This window comes from Pseudorasbora parva, chromosome 1 (genome assembly GCF_024679245.1).
Source record: "Pseudorasbora parva isolate DD20220531a chromosome 1, ASM2467924v1, whole genome shotgun sequence".
NCBI classification, from domain to species: domain Eukaryota; kingdom Metazoa; phylum Chordata; class Actinopteri; order Cypriniformes; family Gobionidae; genus Pseudorasbora; species Pseudorasbora parva.
In genome coordinates, this window is record NC_090172.1 from 1,969,525 (window position 1) to 1,985,132 (window position 15,608).

General features: G+C 38.9%; 1 protein-coding gene across 2 annotated transcripts in view; it reads right to left on the reverse strand.

Annotated features, from left to right (window-relative positions):
* The window catches only part of LOC137085675 (E3 ubiquitin-protein ligase RNF166), a 46,764-nt gene that overhangs the window by 9,811 nt on the left and 21,345 nt on the right, over positions 1-15,608 (reverse strand). For both annotated transcript variants that reach the window (XM_067451961.1, XM_067451966.1), the window contains exons 2-3: positions 11,212-11,368; positions 9,782-9,894 (exon numbers count right to left, since the gene is read on the reverse strand). In XM_067451961.1, coding sequence (XP_067308062.1) covers positions 9,782-9,894; positions 11,212-11,368 — 270 coding nt within the window. The remainder of the gene's footprint in view (positions 1-9,781; positions 9,895-11,211; positions 11,369-15,608) is intronic.

Consider the following 15,608-nt stretch of genomic DNA (forward strand, 5'->3'; position numbering starts at 1 on the left):
CTCTAAGGCTTTATATAACGTAAACGAATGAGTTATAACAAAATTCACCCCCTCACATTTGTCATGAAGGTCAAAATTAGCTTTATAAGCCAAAACCACAATTTGTCCCAGGCTGTAAACATGTTTTTTTCTGCTGTAAAGTTGGGCATTTTAACATGAGGCTCAATGAGATTCTGCTCCTTCTGGAGCCGCTCTAGTGGCTAGTTGAGGAATTGCAGCTTACATTACTACAGTATCGGCTTCAGGAGAGATCGCGGGAGGAGCCGCTTGGTTAAAACGGACGTGCAAAGACGAAATCAAACGGCCTTTACACAAATAAAGGTAAAACAACGACGACGGATGATTTTATAGTGTGAGAACATGAGATGGAGTTTTCCGGCACTTCCAGCTACGTCATGTGACCTTTCCACAGAGATGATGTCATACGCCGTGAAGAAGAACAACACCGATTTCGAGCATTTGAGGTTTAAAAGTATATAAATGTGTATTTGTGTTGTAAATGTGTAATGGTTTGTCTGGATCAGACTCTATTCCTCTGGGATCATCAGAGTCTCTGAAGCTCTTCCTCATTGACCTTCAGCCATTGGTTCCCATTGAAGTCCATTACGAGGAGAAAAATCCTGGAATGTTTTCCTCAAAAAACGTCATTTCTTTTCCACTGAAGAAAGAAAGTCATGAATATCTTGGATGAGATGGGGTGAGGAAACTATCAGGACATTTTCATTTTGAAGTGAGCTACTCCTTTAAGTGCACAAAAAGTAAACCAAAAAGGTCTCGTCAATATAAGGTATAAATAAAATAATGTTAAGTAAAATTGAATAGTCAAAGCCATGTTCTCATCTCACATATGAATTGCCTATGATTGCCAACGGCCTGCTAATGCCCTCGCATTCATGAGTGCTTACATGAATAATTCAAATGTGCAACCAGAGGATCTATAACACTACAGTCTACTAGAAAGGAGCCAAGAAGCTCGTGTTCCCAATAGCTCTCTGAGGCATGTTACTTTTATTTAAAGTGCCTCCTTATGCTATTTTAAAGGCTCCCGATTTAGTTTTGGCATCTCCAACAACAGGTTTACATGCATCAAAGTAGGGCTGGGTGATGAATCGAATATTAGCGATAATATCGCAATAATTTTGACGACGATGTCAAATTTGGAAATATCGTGAATATCGAATATTTCAAATTCAACATGCATACTTTCCCAAAGAACGTTACCAGATAACGCAGCGGTGTGCTTTAACCGTTCACTAAACACTGGAAGCAGAAGAGTTAAATATATACGCGCAGCGCATGACAAATAAAGATACAGTGCATGAGAGAAATAATAGCGCGGCGTAGGATGAGCTTGAGCCGGACTCTGACCTGAAGCACACACACGCACGCACACACACACACACGCACCTTGCAGACAACATATGATCATGATTCAGTTCTTTCATGGATTACTGGGCTTGAATGGTCAAACCAATGTAAAAATGCACGTCCTGTCAAGCATTCAGGTAAACACAGCGTCCCAATTCTCACACTATCCATCCTAAATAGTATTCGAAAATAGAATTAGTACGTCCCAAATCGTAGTATGTTGAAAAGAGTATTCCAAACATACCGGGATGGTTTACTATTCCCGGTCCGAATTCGAAGTATGGATCGATGCACACACTAATGGCTGATATTACCCACAACCCATTGCGAGTTAGACGAGGACTCGATTAGAACTACAAACACGGATAAAAAGTGTTAAAAAAACTACAAACATGACGGATGTGCGAGTTCGACGGTTAAGTAGAGAAGTTTAGATAAAGGGGTTTGAGTGACCAGCTATCAGTATTTAACCTAACGAAAATATATTTATTCAGTGTTGTCCACATTATATTTCACCTGCAGCAGCGTTGAGAACTTTTGTAATGACACGTTTGGCCATTAACTTTTAAATGCGTCATTATATTTAAACTGCAAACACACGAGGAGAGTCTCTGCATTAAAGACACACACACGGCAGATCAACGAGCGGCTACATTTCTCTCCGATACGGCAGGAGATTAAACTGAATGAGGAGGATTTGAACTGTGACGAATCTGACGATGATTGACAGGGCAGATAAACGGTGACGGGATGCTCGTAACTAAGCGACAGAGTCCGTTAAAGATGGCGAAGTAGTCCCGAAGCTTGCATACTTTTCTGCTTCACAAAAAGAGTACATACTTTTAGGACGTAGTATAAGTAGGCGAATTGGGACGCCTACTTTAGTGAACATACACAGAGTTGAGTGAGAAATCGTGTGTTACAATGAAGTTGGTCTATGCAGCTCTTAAAGGGCCGGACCACATCTTCTGTGTGATTTAATGTTAATCAAAAAACAATGAAAACTAGAAAACAACCCTATGCTTGGCTAAACAACTTTAATATATTTATTAAGAATCAGTGTGGCCTATCTAGTTAATTTATAGAGCGAAGACTGAGCAGTTTTTAAAAAAATATATTTGATTTATTAGTTAAATAGACCTAGCTGAAAATAAAGCACTACTTTTGTCATATTGTTTGTAATTTGCATATTTTGCTTATTTTTTAAATTAACAGATAAAATTAAAAATCCATTTTGTAATTATAAATGTACATTTAAAAAGTATTCAATTACTCGTATCATGATTTAAGATTTTAGTCATTCCGTTTACTGAACAGGTTGTTCAGTAAACGTAAACATTTTGTTTATAATTTGGTGCTATCTAAATAGTTTTCATTGTTTATAATGGGGGCAAAAAATAATAATAATTTAAAAGCAATTGCAAACACATGCATATACATATATATCTCGAATATGGTAAAAATGTTGACAATATCGAGATATATTTTTTTTAGATATCACCCAGCCCTACATCAAATGTCAAAAAACACTTTAATTTTCTCATAATACACATCATCACAGAGTTCAATGATTCGCAAACGACTCGATGGAGTCCCTCCTTTCCGCAACTCTGCTCTGATTGGTCAGACGGCCCAGTCTGTTGTGATTGGTCTACTCTGCTCTGATTGGTCAGACTGCCCAGTCTGTTGTGATTGGTCTACTATGCTACACAGCTCAGCTCTCAGAGAGGCGGGGTTTAGAAATACTGAGTCTTTGAACAAACAGTCTCTTTTGAGAAATTAGGTGATGTGCAATGGATATTATGAGAAAATGTGTTTTTTGACCTCGTATGCATGTAAACCTGTTGAAGGAGATGCCAAAACAACATTAGGAACCTTTAAAAAAGCATATAAGGGCACTTTAAATTCTGCCATGCAGTCTGGGTTTTTGCTTGCTCAGTGGGAGCCGATTCATATTTTACTTGCAAAGCCTCATCGGCAAACAGCATGGAAGAGACTTCAGCATAACTGGATTAATAGATGAGGTTTGGGCAGACGAGCAGAGAGGGTCTTAAGGTCTCCATCAGTCGCCATGACCAGAGTCATGCGGTAACATCAAGGATGAATGAACTACAGCTGTGCCCAAAGTCTTAGTGTCACTTTATCAGGCACTTATCTGAATCAATGCCTTCACCTGGTCAGTTTTTGAAGGAAACATACAAGGTCCCTCAATCCTGCTAGTGAAAAAAATAAAAATGGTGTCTCAAGGTTGAAAGAAGCAAATATAAATAACTTGCTGCAGCTTCAATTTCCACTAATGTCACATATTTTTAACCTCTCCCTTCCAACCTCCTGTCAAATAGAGACAGGAAATTCTGGAAAATATTAAATCTACTACTGTCCGAACCTAAGCATTTGATTCAATTCAATGACTCACTCATAAAGATGGTCAAATGCTTTGTTGCTGAATGAATCAGTCGTTTGAATTAATCAGTTGAGTGAATGATTCAATGACACATTAAAACGGTCAAAAACTTCATCCCTTAATGAATAAGGCGTTTGAATGAATCGGTTTATTGAAGGAGTCAATGACTCATTAAGACGGTCAAATGCTTCGTCCATGAATGAATCAGCCGTTTAAATGAATCGTTTGAGTGACTGATTCAATGACTCACTCATTAAGATGGTCAAATGCTTTGTTCCTGAATAAATGAATCATTTGAGAGACTTAATCAATTACTTACTCATTAAGACGGTCAACTGCTTCGTTCCTGAATGAATCAGCTGTTTGAATAAATCAGCTGAATGAAGGATTCAATGACTCCCTCATTAAGACGGTCAAATGCTTCCTAAAAGCCAAACACAAACCAAAAAAGCTCCATGCTATGAGAGATCCCCGCTTCATGCCCAGGGGAGGATACCTCATCTGGGATTTGTCGATGACAGGGGCGACAAACCTGACGTTCCTGAATGAATCAGCCGTTTGAATGATCAATGACTTACTCATTAAGACGGTCAACTGCTTCGTTCCTGAATGAATCAACTGTTTGAATAAATCGGTTGAATGAAGGACTCAATGACTCCCTCATTAAGACAATCAAATACTTAGTTTCTGAATGAATGAATCATTTGAGTGACTCATTCAAAGACTCACTCATTAAGACGGTCAAATGCATCCTAAAAGCCAAACACGGCCAAAAAGCTCCATGCTATGAGAGATCCCCGCCCCATGCCCAGGGGAGGATACCTCGTCTGGGATTTGTCGATGACAGGGGCGACAAACCTGATGTTCCTGAATGAATCAGCCGTTTGAATGAATCTGTTGAGTGAATGATCAATGACTCATTCATTAAGATGGTCAAATGCTTTGTTCCTGAACGAATAAATCGTTTGAGTGACTGAATCAACGAGTTACTCATTAAGAAGGTCAACTGCTTCGTTCCTGAATGAATCAGCTGTTTGAATAAATCGGCTAAATGAATGATTCAATGACTCCCTCATTAAGACAATCAAATGCTTTGTTCCTGAATGAATGAATCATCTGAGTGACTCATTCAAAGACTCACTCATTAAGACGGTCAAATGTATCCTAAAAGCCAAACACGGCCAAAAAGCTCCATGCTATGAGATCCCCGCCCCATGCCCAGGGGAGGATACCTCGTCTGGGATTTGTCGATGACAGGGGCGACAAACCTGATGTTCCTGAATGAATCAGCCATTTCAATGAATCGGTTGAGTGAATGATCAATGACTCCCTCATTAAGACGGTCAACTGCTTCGTTCCTGAATGAATCAGCCATTTGAATGAATCGTTTGAGTGATTGATTTAATGACTTACTCATTAAGACAGTCAAATGCTTTGTTCCTGAATGAATCAGCAGTTTGAATAAATCGTTTGAGTGATTGATTCAATGACTTACTCATTAAGACGGGCAAATGCTTAGTCCCTGAATGAATCAGCCGTTCAAATTAATCAGTTGAATGATGGATTCAATGACTCACTCATTAAGACGGTCGAATGCTTCATTCCTGAATGAATGAATCGTTTGAGTGACTGATTGAATCACTCACTTATTAAGACAGTCAAATGCTTTGTTCCTGAATGAATCATCCATTTGAATGAATCGGTTGAGTGAATGATCAATGACTCCCTCATTAAGACGGGCAACTGCTTCGTTCCTGAATGAATCAGCCATTTGAATGAATCGGTTGAGTGAATGATCAATGACTCCCTCATTAAGACGGTCAACTGCTTCGTTCCTGAATGAATCAGCCATTTGAATGAATCGTTTGAGTGATTGATTTAATGACTTACTCATTAAGACAGTCAAATGCTTTGTTCCTGAATGAATCAGCAGTTTGAATAAATCGTTTGAGTGATTGATTCAATGACTTACACATTAAGACGGGCAAATGCTTAGTCCCTGAATGAATCAGCCGTTCAAATTAATCAGTTGAATGATGGATTCAATGACTCACTCATTAAGACGGTCGAATGCTTCATTCCTGAATGAATGAATCGTTTGAGTGACTGATTGAATCACTCACTTATTAAGACAGTCAAATGCTTTGTTCCTGAATGAATCATCCATTTGAATAAATCGTTTGAGTGATTGATTCAATGGCTTACTCATTAAGACGGTCAAATGCTTCATCACTGAATGAATCAGACATTTGAATTAATCGGTTGAAACTCAATGACTCACTTATCCACGGTGACTTGCTGGAACTACTGGCGGTTAATTTCACATTTAAAGTATATCTTTTGTAAATAATTTGTCAAATCAAGCAAAGTCTCCAACTCAATTGCTCTAGCGCCATCAACTGTCCAAAGTTGCACAAATTTTGCCATTTTTCGAAAAAACTTTCTGAACTTGTCATAGGAAAAATTAAGCCACATCATCTTCAGACCATGTCGACAAAAACTTAAGGAAGTTGAGTTGATTTGTTAAACCATTCGCAAATAAAGCAAGAACGAATTTGACGAAGAGCACGCCAAAATGGACACAAGGCTATATCTCTGCAACGCTTTAGCAAATCTTATTCCAAACTTGGTGTTATGACAGCAATGACCCGAGGCTACCTGCACAGTTTCAGCATAGTGCCCCCTAGCGGTCAGGAGATATGAAAAATTGACATTTTTACTTTTAAGTTATACAAAAGTAATGATAGTAATGATAATGCGATTATCAATGAGTCGAATGATACCCAATATCAGCCATTTTGGGTGCTGACCATTTATAACTTTGTCATAAAATGCTATATTTTATGAAAGCATTAGCATATTACGAAACTCGTTATGCATCTTCGGCACTATGCCCTGACAGTAGGGCAGTGCCAACTTGTGTTCAAAAATCATAATGAAATCTGCAAAAATGCTAATAACTTTTGACTAAATTAGCCTATTTGAATGAAATTTTAATGGATTCATTGGGTCATGCCGAGAACATAACAATTTTGCCATAGTTGCTCAGACTTCCTGTACGCTTTTTTAAAACTCCAACTACAACATTTGTCCAATTTCCACCAAAATTGAATCGTATCATCTTCAGACCACGCCTAGAAAATGTAATGGATTTCGTGTCGATAGATCAAAACTTTTATTGTTGAGGGACGATGCCAAAATCACTCGAGGCTGTATCTTTGCAAAGCTTTGGGATATTGACGCCAAACTTGGCTTGTGTCACCTCACTCTGACCACAACACATCAGTTTCTTAACAGCGCCACCTATTGGTCAAAGGTGATAAACCATTAAATCATATTATCAGTGACTGTACTTGTTATTTTTCAGCTATTTTGCAGTAAAATCATCTCAATATGTCTTTAATTGCTCATTGTTGCAGTTAGTGTGATGTAGAGCCATGTTGTCATGACTTATCGTGCTTGACCAGATAATGGCTGCTTACATTATTCATTTTAATTAAGTGTATTGATTAAATATAAGAATGACACAAAAGATTATGCATACATTAAAATTGGTTTAAAAAAAAGAAGGTAAAAATCTATTTAAACGCATTGGAAAAGATGATTTCGGTCACTGCTTTGAACTGACCACGGCACAGAAGATGAAGAATATCAAACTTTAGATGTCAGCTGGCCACTGTGTTTACTAAAGTAGGTTGGCATGAAGGTCTGCATCGCTGACATAGTTCTACAATATTTGCGTGATGTTGCCACAGAGGAGTACGATAAACAGCCGTGATGCAATACAGACACAGTTGGAATACATCAAGAAGCTCCGCTTTGAAGAGCTAATTAATTCCTATCCTCCTCCCGCTCCTCCTGTGCTTCAAAGAACGACAGAGATGCACACAAGTAACTCAACCTGGAGTCATCCAATCGGACTTTCAGTCTGTCTACTTCAAATCTCAGACATCAGTTTGACATCTCTAGATCTAAGTATACCTACACAACCAATGTGTGGGTCTATGAGTATCTCTAAAGAATGAAACACGGCCTGGATCCATATTTTAAAGCTCTGCGTTCTGACTGTTGTCCCAAAGAGTATTGAGAGGTTCAGAGACGCATGAGTCATAAGGCAGCATTTTCCTGAGAGGGAATTGTGGGATTGGTTGTGCTTAATGTAGAATGCTGTTGTAACACGAAAACCAATTGTTAAACAATCAATCAATTGCAAACGAGGATGTACATAAAGTTGCGACTATTTATTCTTAAAAATGTCAGAATAGTGCACGGATATCTTGTTTCTAGTCCAAACATCTAAAAATTCTTAACACAAGAAGTATTTACTAGACAGGCAAAATTGATGGTCATGTTTTGGGGAAAAAATAACTCAAAATTAAGAGAGATTTTGCTTAAAATAAGATAAATAATCTGCCAATGGGGTAAGCAAAATAATCTTAATTCAAACGGAAAACAAGATTATTTTGCTTAACCCATTGGCAGATTATTTCGCTTATTTTAAGCAAAAACTCTCTTAATTTTAAATTCTTTTTTCTCAAAACAACAAAATAGTTTGTACTTATCTAGTAAATGTTTTTTAATGTAAGAATTTTTCAATATTTTGACTAGAAACAAGACAAAAATACTGAGTAAGAAAAGCATTTGTTGCAGTGTAAATAGGATAAGAAATATTTGTTTTATGTGTAGCACTTTGGGATTGTTTTTAACTATGAAAAGGGCTTTACAAATAAAATATATTATTATTATTATTATTATTATTATTAAATAGCTACTGGCTATTGATAATGAAAAAAAGCAAACAAAAACAAGCAGCCATTAATAGGCTAAGTACAAAGAAGGCACGACAAGTCTGCATGGCTGGTAGCATCAGACCAACTGCAACAATGAGCGATAAAAGCATATTAAGTCAATTGTAATGAAATTTAATGGTTAATCACCTTTGACCAATAGGTGGCGCTGTGACCAAACTGATGTTTTGTGGTCAGAGTGAGGTAAAAATGACACGTGCAATGTTTGGTATCAATTTGCCAAAGGATTGTAGAGACAGCCTCTGAATCATTTTGGCATCATGCCTCAACTTTGTTATACAAAGAGTTTCGTCTATCGACACGAAAACCATAACTTTTTTTCTGCAAGGTCTGAAGATGATATTACTAGATTTAGGTGAAAATACGGTCTAGTAGGAATTCGAAAAAGTAGGTTCTGAAATCAAATCAAAATGGCGGAGTGGAAGTTTGGCCAAATATGTCAAAATTGGTATCTATGTTCTCTGCATGACCCAATGAATCTAATAAGACCAGTTCATTACAACAGGCAAATATAATCAAAAAGTTCAACTTTTGACCACAAGGTGGCGCTGCCCCGAAACTTTGAGTGCTGTCAGGGCATGGTGCCGGAGACACGTACAGAGTTTCGTAATGATACGCCAATGCGTTCCTAAAAGATAGCATTTTTTGACAAAATTCAAAATGGCTGATGTCCAAAATGGCTGATATAGGAAAATTGGGTGTCATATGATTCAGCATGATTTTTTTTGATGGAAAATGACGTCATAGGGTGCAATCGAATCGTCTTGAGCCACTGAATCAGATTAAATAAAACAAATTCTAGCCCTTATGGTTCAAAAGTTATTAGCACAAACGCAAGTCAAACTTTTGACAAGTAGTGGCACTAGAAATTTGGTGTTAGAGACTCGAAATTTGTTATGGTGACAGTTCAGATTGTCCTCTATCAGTGTGCCAAATTTCACAACTTTTTACCATGCAGGTCTATTGGCTGCCATAGACTTACTAATAGGAACGCCAACAAATACAATAGGTGGCTACACACCTTTGGTTTTCGGCCCCTAAAAATACTTTCCATGATTACGGGAACAGTAAAAAGACAATGCAATACCTTTTTAAAGTTACATTAATGTCATATATAACACATGCTTGTGCTGTAGAATCACCTGAGGAACCTGATCCAATCACAAAGCTAACCTGAAACGACCCCTGGAGCGACGCTTACCTGGGAATGGGCTGTGAGGTCGGGACCACCGGCATGAACTTCGGGCAGTTGGCCATCTGTTCCTGAACCTTTGTGCAAGATGAAATATGCGACCGCATTTTGACCAGGGTGACCTGAGATATTCAAAGGGACATGATAGAGAAAAGTAAGCAACTGAATAGAAATAACACTTAAAGGGTTAGTTCACCCAAAAATGAAAATTCAGTAATTAGTTCCTCACCCTAATGTCATTGGACACCCGTAAGACCTTTGTTTATCTTAACTTATAACTTTTGTTTACAATCATGTTATGAAGACACAAGAATAGTTTTTGTGCGGAAAAAAACGAAATGACGACTTGTATAGCGATGGGCGATTTCAAAACAATGCTTCGAAACCGTTATGAATCAGTGAATCAACTCATGATTCAGATCGCCAAAGTCACGTGTTTTCAGCAGTTTGACACGCAATCGGAATCATGAATCCATTGAATTGAGTCATGAAATGAAGCATCTATGTAAATCTATCTACGATTGCGCCGGTATTTTGACCTTACTCGACGGAAGTAATGGCGCTGGGAACACTAGATGAGATTCGTCTGATATGAGGTAAAAAATAACCCAAATACTGTTGTGTTTCTGGCAGACAGCGATCGTTTCGTGTCTGAAGACATCAGTGTGTCTCCACGAGCCTCAGGGTTTAATATGGATTCGTATGTCTGTGTGTTTTTTACTCTCATAGAAATACACCCCATTGACACGCATTATACGAGCAACGGTTGAGTTAAAAATCTTCATTGGTGTTCTCCTGAAGAAACAAACACACCTGTGATGCCCTGGGGGTCAGCAGATAAACATCACAGGCTCATTTTTAGATGAACCATCCCTTTAAATCATTCTTTTGGCGCCAGGGTTGCCAGGTTTGTGTAACAAAACCAGTTCAATTGCTATTCGAAACCTGCCCAATCACAGCCAAAACTAGCCCAAGTGTGTTCCAGGGGGGTTCCTTAAAAAAACAACAGTGTAAAAGCAGCTCAATTCTGCAGGAAAACCAAAGACTTACCAACACTGTTTGGCATTCTTCTCATCACAACTGCGTATTTACACTTAGTGCACTCTTCAGTCTCAACTTTCACCAGCATTATCCTCCTCAGACCCAAAAATAACATCACAGGGAGAGTGTGCGGACCATCGTGGGCGGGCGGCTGAAGTATACTTTGGGCTTTCATGTAGTTTTTTTTAGTTCTGCTTTAATTCTTATTTACCATTAAATTGTCACTGCGGTTCTGAAAGGCACCCGTGGGAGAGACAGAAATCTCATGCTATAGTGTCCCTGAAGCATTTTTCAGTGTGAATGCCTTACATAATGACATCTGCACTGTTCAGAGGAACATGCCTTGTGGTACTACACACAGTTTTTATCCTTTTAAATCCACATTTGTCTGGACTAACCTTTTTGCTGCACCCTCGGCACGGTGCCTTATATGAAGAGAGCTGTTTCTCCACGCTGGAGGATTTGTCCACTTTCTTTGGATCGAAAGGCATGCGGCAGAGTGGACAGAGAGGCGATGTGACCTGCAGACAAGGCTGTAGACAGTCCCCACAGAAACTGAGAACACACAGACAGAAACATATGTATTCGGCATGTCATAGATGGTTGACATACTTTAAATAAAGCTCTCTCTAAACAAAACCATAAGGCATAGACAAATGAAACTTAGTGAAATGGTAGTTCTCAATTTGGGGACACAATGGCATGGCGTCACCTCGATCGGCCAATAGGGGGCGCTACAGTGATAGAAATGTTTAAAATCATTCATATCATTGGAATCCTTGGCACAAGACAAACAAATTGTATATCTCCGATTTTCATTATCTCCTTGGGTATGTCAAAATGTTGAAGTGGGTGTGGCCACCTTTATTTAAAATGGCTGTAACTCTTGAATGGAAGGAGATATTTTCACCAAACTTGGTACACGTGTGTATGGTCTTAACCTTAAGTCACATTAAAAAAATTGTAGTGTTCTCATATTTTATGTGCAAGTAAATGAAAAAAGAAGAAATGAAAAAAAAAATATTAATGCTTGTGTACTAGTCCAATGATTTTCAATCAACCTCAACAATGCCAGTTAGATAAAAAAGAAAAGAAACCTAGATCAGTAATTCTCAAAACAGTTTTAGTGTTTGGATGGCTATAGCATGGCCATTTAAATTAAGTGTGTGGCCAAGGTTACCCATAAACCATTTCTAATCAAAACCTTATATATGAACATATGATTCTAAACATGCATGCAAACTTTTATGGAGATTGGACGATAGGTGGCATTACAACAACAGTGGTTACCATCTTGTCAAATAACATGTAATGTCTTTGTACATATGCACTTTAAAGCCCTTGAAACCCAGTAATGTTTGCAGCTATAGGTTTGTTATTACATGTTCCTTAACATCCTGGTCTCACTGTGAATTAAGACAATTAAATGTGTCTTTACAATCTCCGATTACTGAAGTTAAATGTATTGCAAAGGTTTCATGTTGATCTTAGAACTGCTAGTGAAATGTATTGATGCTTGCATGATTAGTTGTAATCATTTATGCTTTTTCTTTGATCATAGAACATATGGATACCAGCCTTTCTGGTACTGATTTAATCCGAGCAAAAAGCAAATCATGAATTATCACCATTGCGCCCTTGTGCAAGGCACTTGCCTTCAGGTTTCTCCCAAAGGACTTCTTCCTGTAATAAGTGTACTATAAGTGGCACTGGATAAAAGCGTCCGCTAAATGTTTACTAACCGCATAAGCCTCAGAGGAAAACACCAACTCTGAACCATTGAAAGCTGGCTGGCAGGCGACGGGCCTGTGAATAGCTGAACAAATGCTGATGTATCAGACTACCTTTCAAGCTGGTGTGACTCAGCAGAAAATGGCCAGTGAGCTCGCGATGGCAGCCCTGTCACATTCTGACGGATGAGGCAAGAGTTTATGGGACTGTAAAAGCAATGAATCACTCCAAGCTTTTTCCGCCAGACTTGCACCGCATTTAACAGCAATATTAAATCCGGGCCAGGGCCAATCAAGAGCCACTCCATCACTGTCTACACTTGAATGCGGCACTGACTGACTCGCGGGGGAACAGGAAGTAAAGGTCAGTCGCCAAGTGTGGCATTGCGTTTGCAAGATTCCTACAAATTCAAAGAGTCATGCCGAGTCATGTTGTAATTTCCGGTTTTGCCCATTTTTTTTTAAACTAGGGCTTCCAAACCAACTAAAAAAAGGCAATTAAATGCAACCCTCTAGACTGGGTAAACCCAGCCTGATCTGCCGGCGATTTGATTTCGCCCTGAAACTCAGTCTGGGAACCTGTACATTCATTTCTACTGCTTCCGTTACACTATTGCGGGAACCAATCACAGACTGGTTTATCACCTGCCGAGCTATTGGCAGTTCAGAAGCCTGCATCTCTGATGGTCTGGGGTTCATGAGTGTGTGTGGCATGGGCAGCTTACACATCTGGAAAGACACCATCAATGCTGAAAGGTATATCCAAGTTCTAGAACAACATCTACTCCCATCCAGACGTCGTCTCTTTCAGGGAAGACCTCGCATTTTCCAAAATGACAAAGCCAGACCATATACTGGATCAATTACAACATCATGGCTCCGTAGAAGAAGGATCCAGGTACTGAAATAGCCAGCCTGCAGTCCAGATCTTTCACCATTAGAAAACATTTGGCGCATCATAAAGAGGAAGATGCGATAAAGAAGACCTAAGACAGTTGAGCAACTAGAAGCCTGTGTTAGACAAGAATGGGACAACATTCCCATTCCTGAACTTGAGCAGCTCGTCTCCTCAGTCCCCAGACGTTTGCAGACTGATATAAAAAGGAGAGAGGATGCCACACAGGGGTAAACATGGCCTTGACCCAACTTTTTTGAGATGTGATGCCATGAAATGTAAAAAATTTAAACATTTGATATGTCATCTATGTTTTATTCTGAATAAAATATTGAAATTTGAAACTTCCACATCATTACATTCTGTTTTTATTCACAATTTGTACAGTCCCAACTTTTTTAGATTTAGGTTTGTGTATATTATCCTGTAGTTTAAGTGATCAATAGATTTTAGGCTGCATTCACACTTGCTGTTAACTTGCACATTTGTGCACATCAAGTGGCTTCTGTATATGGATAACTGATCCAATAAGATTCCTGCACAATAGTCAAGTCACAATTAGGGATGCACCGAATCCAGATTTTTGAGGTTCGGTCGAAAACCGAATCCACTGGTTAAGATTCTGCCGAATCCGAAACCGAATCCAACTCCCATCCTCAGTCCATTATCACAGTAAACACATTAATGACATAAACAACGTCCACATCAGTGTATTTTTAATTTAATTTTAATTTTAAAAAAAGTCACCATTATGCCAGGATGACTGTGCCGTATTGCTGTCTGTAAATTCCTTCATGCACAACTCTTATTCTCTCGGATGGGAAGTTCCGCGAAACGGTTCTCTCGGACAGTTAGTTTCAATGAACCGGTTAAAAAAACGGATCACCGCTTCTTTTACGTCCTTACGTAATGACGTCATTTCTATCATCCCGGCGGATGAAAATACATTCAAACACATTCATATAAAGTATTTGTAATCAAAACTTAGTATAGTAATAATTATTATTGTCATCATCATCATCTTGGATACGTTTTTTAATTCATGTTTTGCAAAAGCACTCAATACAGCCACTGTCGTGCAAACACTGATGTTTCACACAGATTAAATAAACTTACATAGACATAACAAACTTACACAAATCCTTGGTTCACCCGTGCTCATATATTATCAGCATCAGTTTTCCGATAGAACCAGTTCTGTTCAAGACGACGCTATCACGCATGCAGTATCTCAGCTCACCGGTTCTCACAGCAAAACATGTCTCAGTTCAGTGAACTGTTGGAGTTACAACATATACTTCAAGATATGAGTTTATTTCTAGTCTGAGGGACTGTCACTCATGTCAGAAAGTGAGGAACTTTAGTAACTTGTGGGATCGGCGCTGATTTGAGACGCGAACCGTTTAGAATGATTCAGTTGGATTTGGTGAACTAGTTCGACCAGATCACTAAAAAGATCCAGTTAAAAAGAACGATTCGTTCGCGAACCGGACATCCAGCGGCTATTCTTTAGGGTTCTTGCCACCACGAGACAAATCGGCATTGCAAATTGAACATATAGCTCGACTTGAATTGCCTTCTTGTGACTGAAAGTACTGCCAAACAACACATTTTCTGTTCACAAGTTCCATTTTCACTCTCACAGCCGACTGCATTCGAACGGTCCACCTAGTAAACACGTTGCCATAATCAACCGCGGCATCATGTTCGACCAGTATCGCGTAGTGCAAGCGGGTTCGGTTCGGTGGAAAAAAATTCTAAGGTTCAGCAGAAACCGAACCCAGTCAAAAAGCCCGATATTCGGCCGAATACCGAACCCGAATCCTGGATTCGGTGCATCTAGTCACAATAGACCCTTTTCACAATGACGCCAGTTAAATACTTAAATTATATTTACATGCGTGTGCAGGTTACACGTTTCTTCAAGCGTCTCAGAGTGGCTCTGTTCACACTAAATACTGCTTCACATGAAACCTGTTGTTCATCATGATTTCAAAATAAAGTTTAACCCCTTGTTTGGAGTTTGCATGTTTTATGTCCATATCAAATGTTTAGGAAATTCCAGTGGCTGCAGCATTTTCATCACAAAGAAGTGGCCAAATATTAAAGATTAAGTAAGTGGACATTTGAAATAAATGTTGTTTGGCCAACATTAAACACGGATTAGATC